The sequence below is a fragment of the Myotis davidii genome, unplaced genomic scaffold, assembly GCF_000327345.1.
Source record: "Myotis davidii unplaced genomic scaffold, ASM32734v1 scaffold192, whole genome shotgun sequence".
NCBI classification, from domain to species: Eukaryota; Metazoa; Chordata; class Mammalia; order Chiroptera; family Vespertilionidae; genus Myotis; species Myotis davidii.
The window spans coordinates 1,374,516-1,388,033 of NW_006284346.1; the positions used below are offsets into that span (position 1 = coordinate 1,374,516).

At 39.7% G+C, this 13,518-nt stretch overlaps 1 protein-coding gene and 1 long non-coding RNA gene across 2 annotated transcripts in view; one reads left to right on the forward strand and one right to left on the reverse strand.

The window, feature by feature from the left end:
- NR1D2 (nuclear receptor subfamily 1 group D member 2) overlaps nucleotides 1-11,715 on the reverse strand; it is a 21,038-nt gene extending 9,323 nt beyond the window's left edge. The window contains exons 1-6 of the mRNA XM_006754658.2: nucleotides 11,429-11,715; nucleotides 10,431-10,519; nucleotides 7,741-7,885; nucleotides 4,846-5,465; nucleotides 2,964-3,149; nucleotides 374-584 (exon numbers count right to left, since the gene is read on the reverse strand). Coding sequence (XP_006754721.1) covers nucleotides 374-584; nucleotides 2,964-3,149; nucleotides 4,846-5,465; nucleotides 7,741-7,885; nucleotides 10,431-10,519; nucleotides 11,429-11,486 — 1,309 coding nt within the window. The 5' untranslated portion in view covers nucleotides 11,487-11,715. The remainder of the gene's footprint in view (nucleotides 1-373; nucleotides 585-2,963; nucleotides 3,150-4,845; nucleotides 5,466-7,740; nucleotides 7,886-10,430; nucleotides 10,520-11,428) is intronic.
- LOC107184768 overlaps nucleotides 9,717-13,518 on the forward strand; it is a 16,309-nt gene continuing 12,507 nt past the window's right edge. Inside the window, exon 1 of the long non-coding RNA XR_001515678.1 lies at nucleotides 9,717-9,896. This is a non-coding gene — a long non-coding RNA (uncharacterized LOC107184768). The remainder of the gene's footprint in view (nucleotides 9,897-13,518) is intronic.

Genomic DNA, 13,518 nt, shown 5'->3' on the forward strand with positions numbered 1-13,518 from the left:
GCAGGGACATAGAAAGGGAATGGACTGACTATTCTTGGGCAGGAGGAAAGGGGTGTGGAGATGCGGGAAGAGACTGGACAATAATCGTGCACCTATGGATGAGGACAGTGGGTGGGGAGTGAGGATGGAGGGTGGGGCGGGAACTGGGAGGAGGGAGTTATGGGGGGAAAAAAGAGGAACAAATGTAATAATCTGAACAATAAAGATTTAATTTAAAAAAAAAGAAGTTACAATGACTTTCTGCTGTCCCAGTTACTTACAGCTTCTTACTTAGTTCTCACAGTTGTTATTCCACAACCTCGTTAACTGCTACCTTCTCCCCAGTTGGTCATTATATTCTAGGTGTGGCACAGTTTTGAACCAGCTTGCTTACCTGCAGATACCAGGACAACTGCTGTAAACAAACTCATCTCTTCATCGCTAAGCTGGAGAGCGTTCAGCTTCTCACTAAACTCAAACATAGAATTCAGCAGATCCCCGGCTCCCATTGAGTGCAAGTCATCCACACTATACTTCTTTCCACTTAAAAAGGTGACAGTACGCTCCTTTGCATCAAATAATGAAGCAAACCGTACCATTAAAACCTGGAAAAAGAAAAAGATTCAAGTATATTTGAAGAAGTTCAATACCAGTGCAAAGAAATACCTCAGTATTCAAGTCAGTTAAAAACATTCTACATATAAAAAAGCTGTAAAGGAAAAACTGAGTTTATTTTACCCAGAATCATTTCCTTAAGGCAAATTCTCTACCAAAGCAGTAAAAATTCCAAGGAGATTTTTTTTTTTTCTAGCAACCAGTAGCAAAATACTTAAGTGCTGTGATACTCTATCAATAAAGATTCTGAAATGCAAATACAAAATTGAAGCAAGCAATAATGCCAAGAAATTTGAAACTGGACCTTGGCCAAAGGCATTAAAGAAACTCTTTAAGCCAAAACCGGTTTGGCTCAGTGGATGGAGCGTCGGTCTGCGGACTGAAAGGTCCCAGGTTCAATTCCGGTCAAGGGCACGTACCTGGGTTGCGGGCACATCCCCAGTGGGAGATGTGCGGGAGGCAGCTGATCGATGTTTCTCTCTCATCAATGTTTCTAACTCTCTGTCTCTCTCCCTTCCTCTCTGTAAAAAATCAATAAAATATTTAAAAAAAAAGAAAAAAGAAACTCTTTAAGTTATCAAGTATATCTCACAGTCTCTAAGCCCTGAATAAAAAGGCAATATTTCAATGCAGTAACACTTGGAAATATCAAAACATCAAATGCAGCCAAGGCATATGCAACAGATGAACTCTAATTAGACCATTTCAAGAAATCATACCCCAAGAGACAATATACAAAATAACAACTATTACAGTAAAAGTGATCTACACACCAAGTTAGAATCAAAATCCGAACCAAACCAGTCAACCATTGCTTACCCACAGCACGCCGTCCACTATACTAAATGGTGACATCTGTCACATATTTCCCTCATCATCAGCGGAACACTGACCACCTTCTCTTTGCAATGCTCCCAAGCAAAGACTTGTTTTACCCAAAACAATCCAAAAGAGGGTGAGCCTTCTATGAAGATGGTGCTACCTAGAATACAGCAATCCCAAGGCAAATCACACCGCGGAAAGAACTCAAGACATGGAATTGGGGGTTGTGTTCCAGCCCTGACTGTGTTACGAATTTACTGGTAGTCCAAGAAAGGTCTCTTCACCTCTCTGGGCTGTAGTTACTTAACTTCAAAAATGGGTGAATTGATATGTAATACTTTAATCAATTTTTTAAAAAGGTGAATTGATCACTGACACACCTTGAGGCTTTAAATCTTAAGTGTAATGTTTTCCTTTAAACTAAAAATCCTAACCTATAGGTGTTATTTTTTAATAAACCATAGATATTTCATTCATGAACAAGGCTTCTTTCTTCTCTGTTCTAGTCCAGGTGCCCCAGAAAATAGAGCCTAAGGTAAAAGTTTATGTGGGGTGTGCACTGGCATATGTGAAAACAAGAGTAGGGAAAAAGGAAATGGAATAGGGAAGCAAAGAGAGCAGATATTAGCAACATTTACTGAGCTAGCCACCACTTATTAAGAAAAACTAAGAGCTCAATCATGTGGGACTTTTATGGAGAAATGGCTCCCTACTCCCACGAATTAAAGATTTCACCCACCAGACATCAATTTCCCACCTCCCACCTCCCAACCTGCATTTCAGAATAATGCACAAGTGAGCTCCAATCAAGTCCTGAGACTTCTCATACCTCAGAGCAATAGGGAAGCCATGGAGCAGACCCATGAGAGTCACCTAGGCACCTAAGCACAAGAGGCACTGTCTGTGTCCTACTAAACTTGCCAACCATGGCTGCCTCAAGCCCAGGCAGAAGGCATCGCACAAGAGAAGCTGGAGTAGAAAAAGTAGCCATGGGTTCTGGAGTGAGATGAGGCCAAGAAAATCTGAGCTGGCACAGAAGAGATGCCTGATACATCCACCAAATACAGGGTGGGGCAAAAGTAGGTTTACCATTGTTTGTGTGGAAAATGCAGTAATAAATAATAATGCAAGAATAAATTCTTGTATTTTGCATACTCACAACTGTAAATCTACTGTTGCCCCACCCCGTATTCTACAATCTCCTAAAAGAAAAGACCACACTCTATAGTTACCCTTCATATTCTGTACAGTCAACGCCAGGCTAGGCTTTCAGTAGGTGTCCATCACTCTGCAGATCCCACCAAGTCCACGTCTAAAAGCAATCCTAGAACCTGGAGTTCGTATGCTGGAAATACAGATCATTCATATTTTAAGTCCTAAGAATTGCATTTACCTAGCTAGCCTCTCTCCCAAGATCCTGAAATGGTCATCCTTTTGTTGGTAGTTTTGGCCTCTGGACTACAAATACTCATTTAGAAAAGAAGTAAAATGAATGGAAATAAAATACTACATGCCGTGTACCCATACTCAAGATTAACAAAATCTACCTCAAAAGTCCCAGCCTTTAAAAGGTTGACTTGGTCATGCTGAGAGAGGTCTCTGAATCCAGGAATACGCTTTGCAAATTCCACCACTTCTTTCACTGCCGGAGTGAAGCTCATTGAAAATTCTTCCCAGATTTCATGCCCTGATTTATGAGGATCCACATATGGAGACTTACTCATTGGACAAACCTAATATGCACAAAACAGAAAAACTCTTTAATTGTGAGAGGTGGTAAAGAAATTTCAGAAGTAGCATCTCCGTCATTGGAAATACCAACATGAAAATAACCTTCAGGTGCTACTGATAACACTTTCTCTTTTGGATACTCTGCCTTTTGACAAAAAGCCTCCCAGCAACCTATTTAAATAGCAATTAACTTGTTACCACGCAAGAGGCAGCCTACGCAAAAAATGAGCTCATTAACAAGCCATTTCAAAAACCCATTGCACAGGTTGAAGGGTTCATTTTGTAGCACTGCTGCCACCTTATGCTGGCTTTATGGTTCAAAAGATAATCACACATATTTACTTCTCAATCCTACTAGTTATGGCAGATATTACAATTTCTTAGATGAGAAAATGAGATCTAAGATGTTTAGTGACTTACCAAATAAAGCTAAAAGTCACAGGCCTAGAACTCAAGCTCATAGTTAATATTTCAAAACTCACTTTTTTCTAAATGGTCACAATTACAATGTTGTGATTTCAAAGAGGAAAATATAGTGAGATGCGTCACTTTTTTAAAAAGATCACTAATAAAAAAATAAATAAAAAATAAAAAGATCACTAATCACCTATTTTATAAACAATGATGTAAGCACTGACCTCCACTTAGTCAATAGGAAAAAATGACTGGAGTACAAGGTGCAACTTCTAAATGAGGATTGGGAAGGAAAAAATAGGAAGCTAAAGGCATAAAAACACTAAAAAGATTAGGAAGCATGTGCTGTAATCTCTATTAGTAAAATCATCCTTTAAATTTTCACTAAATCCATGAGATCCAGAAATGAAATGATTCTGTAACCATGATTTTTTTCCCTCCATAAGGCAGCCACTAATTCTAATAAAACATAAGGTCACATTTCAGATCAGTGGGATCAAATACTTGCAAGTGACCAAAAATTCTAACATAAGGACTGAGGTAAGTCAACTATTTTGAAAATACAAAGAGAAGGCTTTAATTACCTGTCTGTGGGAAATACCAAGCACTATCAAAGAACCTCATGATTTAAACAGGAAATGGTGCAGTATTGATGCTTTTGATGAAATTTTGGCTGAATATAAACACTGTACTTTCATGTAGACTCTTGTATTTGATGAAAAAAACTTGAATGATATGAATAACATTAACTCATCTCATAGGATGAAGTCTGAGAAAATCCTAAGAAGCTGCCTATTAAATTAAAATATTCCTAAATTCTAACACAATAAAACTTCCATGTTCTATATCCAAAGACCTATTTGCATTATAATGGTTAAAGAAAACTCCACAGAAATCAAGAAATTACTGCCCTTAAAGAGAAAATCCCAAAGCTCGTATGGTAGTGATTAATCAGAATGCTTAAATTTTGAAAGGGATTTCTAAGAATTAAAGGACCAATTCTACGTGATCCATGTTTTACATAAAATCCTAATCCCAATCATAGTATCAATCAAATCACATGCTTGTACCTGTGTGTAAAATTAGGTCATTCAACAAATGATGTCTATTAAAAGCATCTGACCTAAAATATTGCCCAAAACTGATTCTGTAAAACTCTTAGGTTTTGACACCCCCTCTCCCACCCTTGAAGTAGGTATATCCCCCACATAGAAGAAAACCTTCAAAGCTTTCCTTAATACGAGGTGAGCAAAAAAAAAAAAAAAAAAGTTGATTTCACTATACCAGATGCATTCTCCCTCCATTGTTGCACAGGTAACTATTCTTGTTCTCATTCTGAGAAAATCCATCTATGGAAACTCTATCACATACTCTTTGAGTATACGCACTGGAGAAGTTCATACAATGTCCATTTGCAATACAAATGGCATGCCCATCTGGGTAGTGCATTATGTTCCTCCCCTTATACTGTCCATTGAGATTCTGCTGGCTCTCACTACAAGGAAAATGGCTGCTAAGCCCATTGCCACAATGGTCATGATTTAAATTATACTGCTCCAAGTTCTTGGGAATCCGTTCTCTCTGGGGCTGCATGGTCTCTGCTGAGTTTTCTCGCTGCTCTTGATTATACAAAAAGGTATCCTTGTGGGCTCTGGTCACCATGCCAATCACTTCCTCCTTTGCAAAATCAGAAGAGGGAGAAGAGCTTTTGATGCTTTCTTGCTCCAGCTGGGGCTTGGGTCGCAGCTGTTCCTGGGCGGGTAAGGCTGTCTGTTCATGGTCTACTAATGTGTCATTTTGCAAATGACCACTGAACTGGCTGTTCATCATGCTCTTCATCGCACTCTGCATTTCAATTAGCATCCTCTGTTTTTCACGCTTAGGAATACGACCAAACCGAACAGCTATTGAAGAAAAAGATATTTAACATCTATATTCTAAATAAGACCTGTTTATAAAGAAAAATAACACAAAATTATCTTTGTTAGCTATGACCTCTAGCCATATAAGAAAAGAGTATCTACATGTCTCCGACACAAATTATTCTGAACTTACTGGCTATACCATAGGAAGTGTGAGGGAGAAAATTGTCCATTGTTCTCCCAAAACAAAACTAAGGAGAAGATCTATCTCTTAGATAATTTATAAGCACAAATCTAGAAACAAAACTTTAAATTAACTAATGAAAATCAGAGCCTGAAGCAGACCAGCACGACTACACAGCACCTTATTAGTAAGGCTGCAGGCTCTGTTACTAAGAAGGAATTCAATACTTACATCCATGAACACTAATGGAACCTAGTAGGCACAATCACTCCCTGAATATTTGACTTTTCTCAATTCATTTTCATAACCTTATTGTCAAGATCCAACAAGACCCAATGTCAAGTGACCTGTTCTTTCCTTTACTGGCTTCTTTAAAAATAAAATCTTAAAAAAATAAACAACAACAAAAAACACACGGTCAATAGAAATGTAGTTATTGAAAAATCAACTTGCTGGATTTTTATTAAAATCAATGAAACAAATAAAAATGAAATCATTCATCCTCCATTATTTTAGAGACTAGTCTTAGAATGTGCCTGTCTCCAACATTCCTATCCTAGAGGGAAAGGAAAAAAAAAGCTTCTGTCTAGTCTTTTTTACAAAGATAATAAAAACTTAATATACCACCCAGTAAGAAAGCCTTACTAATCTAAATGTCTCTCTGGCAGAAACCGGTTTGGTTCAGTGGATAGAGCGTCGGCCTGCGGACTGAAAGGTCCCGGGTTTGATTCCGGTCAAGGGCATGTACCTGGGTTGCGGGCACATCCCCAGTAGGAGATGTGCAAGAGGCAGCTGATCGATGTTTCTCTCTCATCGATGTTTCTAACTCTCTATCTCTCTCCCTTCCTCTCTGTAAAAAATCAATAAAATATATTTTAAAAAAATAAATAAAAAATAAATGTATCTCTGACATTATCAAACGAACAATTCCATAGTGTTTCACATTCTACACCTCTACTCCCTCTCCCCTTCACAAATGATAGACATTTTTATTCTTTTGGGGCAATCACAGTATCTATCAACTTTGGATTACTATTTCTAGTGCTATAAAAAATTTTTCAGGCAATTAAAAATCCCGACCATCAAATTGCTGTAAATCTCTTATTCAAGAAGCTCCTCATTGCAATACGTATTTCTGTGTCAGTAAGAGTAACCTAATAGACTGTTTAAATGCCCCTCCCCTAGACAAATGAGGTTCATTCTTAGCAATTCTTAATTAGCCCTACTAAACTAATCCCTAATGTTTCTTTAAATTTTGCATCTCCTTTCAATGTACTCAGAATCTGTACCCTAAAAACACATTATCTCAGGGCTGAGAAAGTAATAGAGATAATGCGCATAATGAGAAATGAGTTCATCAGCAATGCTGATATTATGGAGAAAGAGCCACAGATTCCTGTATCAAGAATTCCAATTTGGCTCAGTGTCGGCCTGTGGACTAAAAGGGTCCTGGATTGGGTTCTGGTCAAGTGCACATGCCTGGATTGCGGGCTCGTTGCATGCAGGAGGCAGCCAATCAACGATTCTCTCTCATTACTGATGTTGCTATCTCTCTCTCCCTCTCCCTTCCTCTCTGAAATCAATAAAACTACGTTTAAAAAAAGAAAAACTAAATCTTTTTGGGGGGGGGAGAAGTATTGAAATTGTATGGGGGAGGGGGATCTTTTTACAAGAACCAACAAAATAAAAGAAGTGAATCCTAGCCAATTTGGCTCAGTGGGTAGAGCATCGGCCTGCAGACTGAAGCATCCCAGGTTCAATTCGGTCAAGGGCACATGCCTGGGTTGCAGGCTCGATCCCCAGTAGGGGGCATGCAGGAGGCAGCTGATCAATGGTTCTCTCTCATCATTGATGTTTCTTTCTCTCCCTCCCTCTCCCTTCCTCTCTGAAATCAATAAAAAATATATTTAAAAAAAAAAAAGTGAGCCAAAGCTGTTCCTGGAATGTTGATGCTAAAATTTGACTTTAATGAATTTGGCATCCTACAAGGCATTAAAATGTGTTTTCTAAAATCTGCTTCACCCTAAGCATGAGAGGGCCACTGGTAACTGGTTTATAGCTCTGGTTTATGCTGAGGAATAAAAGCCAGCCCATGTGCTCTAAGAAAGAACGCTCTTTAAACTGGGAACATACCATCTCTCGACATTCCAACAGACAGACACTTTTTAAAGCGACACTGCTGACATCTGTTCCTATTCATTCTCATTATAGAACAGTTTTCATTCTTCAGGCACTTCTTGTACTGGATGTTTTGCTGAATGCTTCTCCGAAAGAAACCCTAAGAACAAAGGAAGATGTACCCATTCATTTAAAAACACCCAGATGAACTTATAAGTAGCCTCCTCCAATCCCTAACCATCCATTACTAGCCACACCTGAGAAATAATTTTGGCTTAGACCCAAGGGAAATATAATCTTGACACATGGGATTTGCCTACATTCTTATCAGTATCAATAAGCACCTATATCTACTAGCGGAACAAAACCCTCTTCCCCTTCCTTTTTGCAGACTCTTGCTGCTTTCCAAGCACCCCTTGTACCACACTTTCCCCTGTTACCAGCCCCTGCCTGCAGCCACATTTCCCAGCCCATACTTTAATCACATATAAATTCCAAAACTCTTGAAATAGGGCTTATTTTCTAAGAGTTAACATAAAAATATGTTCCATAGCTACAGTGATCCCCTCACTGGAACAAAGGATTACGTTAGTAAAGCGTGGTCTTCCCTAGATCATTACCTGCTGACACCTGCAAGGCCTGCTTGTATGTGCCAGATGTTCTTGGTTGCTTGCCAGCAACAGTTAAGTGTCACACCAGAGACCAACTAATGATCCAGGAAAAGAGTTCCCGGCTAGATGGCTATAGATTACTGCCTTCACTAAACAAATAAAGTAAGTGCATGTGCTGTGACAGGTATTCAAAGATCCCCAGCTTAACAGTTCCAAGGAGAACGGAAAAGTCAAGAACAAATTACCGAAATTAACTTGAACTGCAGTTTCCTTGAATATCATAACTAACCACACATTTCATGAATCTTATTAGTACTTGTGGGATACGGCATTTTTAGACTTTATTACTGTGGTACTACTATACTTGGAAACTACAATATCTGAGCTAGACACACCATTTAAGAGAGTATGGCCGAAACTGGTTTGGCTCAGTGGATAGAGCATCGGCCTGCGGACTGAGGGGTCCCAGGTTCGATTCCGGTCAAGGGCATGTACGTGGGCTGTGGGCACATCCCCGGTGGGAGATGTGCAGGAGGCAGCTGATCGATGTTTCTCTCTCATCAATGTTTCTAACTCTCTCTCTCCCTTCCTCTCTGTAAAAAATCAATAAAATATACTTAGAAAAAAAAAAAGAGAGATAGTATGGAGCAGTTATGTGTAAGTATCAAGAATACAAAAATTAGACTTATTGGCTTGTGCTTTTGTTTCTCTAGCCCAGGGGTGGGCAAACTTTTTGACTCGAGGGCCACAATGGGTTCTTAAACTGGACTGGAGGGCCGGAACAAAAGCATGGATGGAGTGTTTGTGTGAACTAATATAAATTCAAAGTAAACATCATTACATAAAAGGGTACGGTCTTTTTTTTTTCAAAAGCATGGATGGGGTGTTTGTTTGAACTAATATAAATTCAAAGTAAAAATCATTACATAAAAAGGTACGGTCTTTTTTTTTTTTTAGTTTTATTCATTTCAAATGAGCCGGATCTGGCCAGCGGGCCGTAGTTTGCCCACGGCTGCTCTAGCCCCATAATTACTTCACATTTTCGAGGGAAAACAAACAAAAAAAGAACAGTGTTTCTCCGGTGAGGTCGGGACGGCCCCAGTGAGGTTGAAATGGCCCGGTGAGGTTGGAACGCCCCAGTGAGGTTGAAACAGCCCTGGTGAGATCAGGACGGCCCCAGTGAGGTCGGGACGGCCCCGATGAGGTTTAAACCGCCCTGATGAGGTCAGGACAGCCCCGCTGAGATTGGGACAGCCCCAGTGAGGTAAAAACGGCCCCAGTGAGGTAGGGATGGCCCCGGTGAGGTTGAAACAGATAATGGGGACCAGTATCAGCCGCGGTGAGGTTGAAACAGCAACTAAAAATTATTTTTTTAAAAAAAGTGTTTAAATAATTTTTAAAACAGTGGAAAATTGCTGCATCTATATAAAATACTGACCAGCTTGTTAAGTGACCTGACCATTAAGAATTAGCAAAACCACAATTCATTAAGAGCCACCCTAGAAAATATTTCTTCTTTCATCATGTATATTCATTATCTTGCTCACCCAACGTGTCCCAGTGGGAGATGTGCAGGAGGCAGCTGATCAATGTTTCTCTCTCACCGATGTTTCTATCTCTCTCCCTTCCTCTCTGTGGAAGATCAATGAAGTATATTTAAAAAAAAAAAAAAAGTACTTTTACTGAATTAAAAACCTATTTCTCAAAACAAGTTATGCCAAAACCGGTTTGGCTCAGCAGATAGAGCGTCAGCCTGCGGACTGAAAGGTCCCGGGTTTGATTTCGGTCAAGGGCATGTACCTGGGTTGCAGGCACATCCCCAGTGGGGGATGTGCAGGAGGCGGCTGATCGATGTTTCTCTCTCATCGATGTTTCTGACTCTCTATCTCTCTCCCTTCCTCGCTGTAAAAAATCAATAAAATATATTTTTTTTAAAAAAAGTTATGTTTATAACTACATAAAACGCTTAAGAGGTAAAGAAGAGCAATGAGTTCTCTCCTCCTCCCAGATTATCAACTGTGAAAACTGGCAAACCAAACTCCAACTTGTTTAATCCCAGAATCAGCAGCTTAAAGAGACCAAAGCATGCTTTACCTTGCAGCCTTCACAAGCATGAACTCCATAGTGGAATCCTGACGCCACGTCCCCACAGACTTTACACAGAAGAACCATGCCACTAAATTCTAAGGCACAAACAGAAACAAAAGTAAAGACAGGAGAATATTTTCAACTGTTTGTTTTTTTTCCAATTGAATATTTTATTTTGTTCAACTTGTGTTTTAAATAGATACAAATGTACTTTTATCATGTAAAAGAAAATTCCTTACACCAAATTAACAAATCAAAAGACATCATGGTTTTCTTTGAAACTCAGTTTATGGGACCAAAAATATTTCAGAAAGCTGATTTTGCCCTTTCCTGATGATTTTAAACATACTCTGAAATTTTGTAAATCTAAAGTTACTTTACACAAGATATGCAACCAGAACTAAGAAAACCATTCTCCTGGATAAGAATGGAGAAATCAATCAATTAAAAAAAAATGCAAACAATGTCTTCACAGGCTGCTGTCCACACACTAGATAGATCCTATTCCTTCCTGATCTTCTCTTATACCAGCCCATCTTACCTCCACACTCACTCAGGGGTCAAAATTCCACTGCTCATTCAGTTATCCCAAATCCTGCTGTATTTCCAAATCCCAATGTTCCTAAGCTCCAACTTCATTAAAGCAAACCCCTTCCCATAACGAGTAAGTACTCTGTTCTAGACAACAGATTCAGTGCTAGGAGCCCAGAAGAAAGGTAGTAACTGTGAAAATGTGGCAAAAGGGGAAACTAACTGTAGAGGGATACATGGTCGGGCACAGTACATAACCCCATCTCTCACTGAGGCAAGGATCAGTTATGACAACTGCTTGAGGCTATAACTTTAAAAACCATCACTGATTTCTTACCTAACTACTGAACTATTATTACTCAGAAAGGAGTGAAAATCACATTCCCAAATATGGTTCCCCCAAATGAAGAATTGATAAATAAGCCCCACCTGCAATTAACGGCACCAACCTTTAGAAAACTAAAGACACTTACTTGTCACTCCACTATGACTCTTTGTCATGCCAGGTGCACTTGACTTGCTTGTTTTCATAGAACAATCTATTCGATCATTTTTCAGAATGCCTTCAATACTGGAGAGATCACCACTTTTGGGATTACCATTGTTATCAGAATTAGAGCTATTTGGAGAAGATGGAACAGAAGAGAAGGAGGACTGGAAACTATTATCAGATCCCTCACTGTGACAAGAGGCAGGGCTAGAGGCTGAGCTGGAAGAACTGATGTAGGCAATCACACCTCCTAGAAAAAAAGAGAAATCAGATAATTAGATACATGATATATATTTTCTATTTTTATAAATCTGAACAGTAAAGTCACTAACTTTAGATATTGGTTACCGATTAAATGTCAGCTTATCCCCAAAAGGAAAAATAACCAGCTTCCTTATTTCCTACTATAATTCCTGCTTCCACAAAGTTCAAAGCCGATATAATTCCCACCGACTTAAAAAGTGAGAAGGCTCTCACGAGGGATTATGCTGAGCACGTGCAGATACAGATTTTTCATTTTCCAAAAATGAATGAAAGACCTTCCTGAGTGACTCCATAACTTAAACAAATTGTTTTGGCCATGAAGAAATCTGGTTCTGATGCTCTCTGTCTCCTTCATTACACCTTGACATGACACAATTCTAGAAACAAGAGTTCATCATTTGCCTCCCCCATCACTTGGCTAAAACACAGGTTAATCAAGAACAGTTGTAACATCTGGAATTCTAGATAAGGTAACATCTCAAAACGGAGAACCTCCCAGAATCTCTGTTTTGATGCTCCCGGAAGACTTCTTTAACGATCACTAAACCCCAGTTCCACTTTCCCTTCTCCACCTACTTCTGACTTGCAGACACACACCTCTAAGCAGCTCTTAAGGAATCTAGACTCACTACTTATTCTTCTGCCTACAGTACCTATTAAAGAAGCTAGAAGGAAGACTGCAGACTATCAGAGAATTTAACATTAAGGCGAAAGTTAATGCCCTCTTCACAGAACTACTCGCAAAACACTTTCTCAACTTCATTAATGTAACTTCCACAATCCCTCTGAAACCTGGCCTTAGAGACCATAAACCTCCCAGATTAAGAAAAAGCACTTAAAGTTATTCTTAGGATATAATTACAAGCTTCTTCACTCAAAGAGATAAAATGTTGCAAGAGTAATAACCTCATAGCCAAATATAATATTTTTCCAAATCCCAGGCCAAACAAGTCATTTTCATCTTCTCTGCCAGGGTCTATTGTGGTTTATTTTCCACTTCCCTCCATCATTAATGAACATTTATTGGCTTTTCAATGTGCATCAGATGCAAAGTTATCTCTCTTCCGTCTCTGTCCTGAGCTGGCTCTTAAACCTACTGTTCACCTGTTTCCATCTATTTCTCTACTAGACCATGAGCACCTAACTGCTGAGTGTGTCTCTTAACTCTCTGTACATGCTTCAGGTGATAAGCCTGCCATAAATATCTGTGAGGCCTTCTTCTCCATGAGGCCCATGTCTAATAACATGGACAGATGCCCAAACAGTACAAAGCATTACTAGGAAGCTGCCAGTAAAACAGGCCATTTCTGACAACAATCTACATGACGATAGTGCGTAGTATCTGGAGAATTTTGCATATTCCCAAAGTAATCACTCTGAATTAATCATTCACTCTAAAGTAAAACTTTCTCTGCTAAACAGAAAGGACTCCCGAGTCTTTTATTTTTTTAAGATAAAAGATGGGCTTTATAAGTCATTTAAAACACACACACGCTTCTTTTCCGACGAAACACCAAATGGCGGATGAAGCCGGTGCTGCGAAGGGCCGGGAGGGCCAGAGGCCCCAGGAATAGAAGGTCGTGGCAGCTTCGATGGAGGATTTGGCAGCGGCACCCGGGGCTGGGGTTGCGGCCGGGGTTGCGGCCGGGGTCGGAGCAGCGGCCAAGATAAAAGATGCTTTATAAGTCATTTAAAACACACACACGCTTCTTTTCCGACGAAACACCAAATGGCGGATGAAGCCGGTGCTGCGAAGGGCCGGGAGGGCCAGAGGCCCCAGGAATAGAAGGTCGTGGCAGCTTCGATATG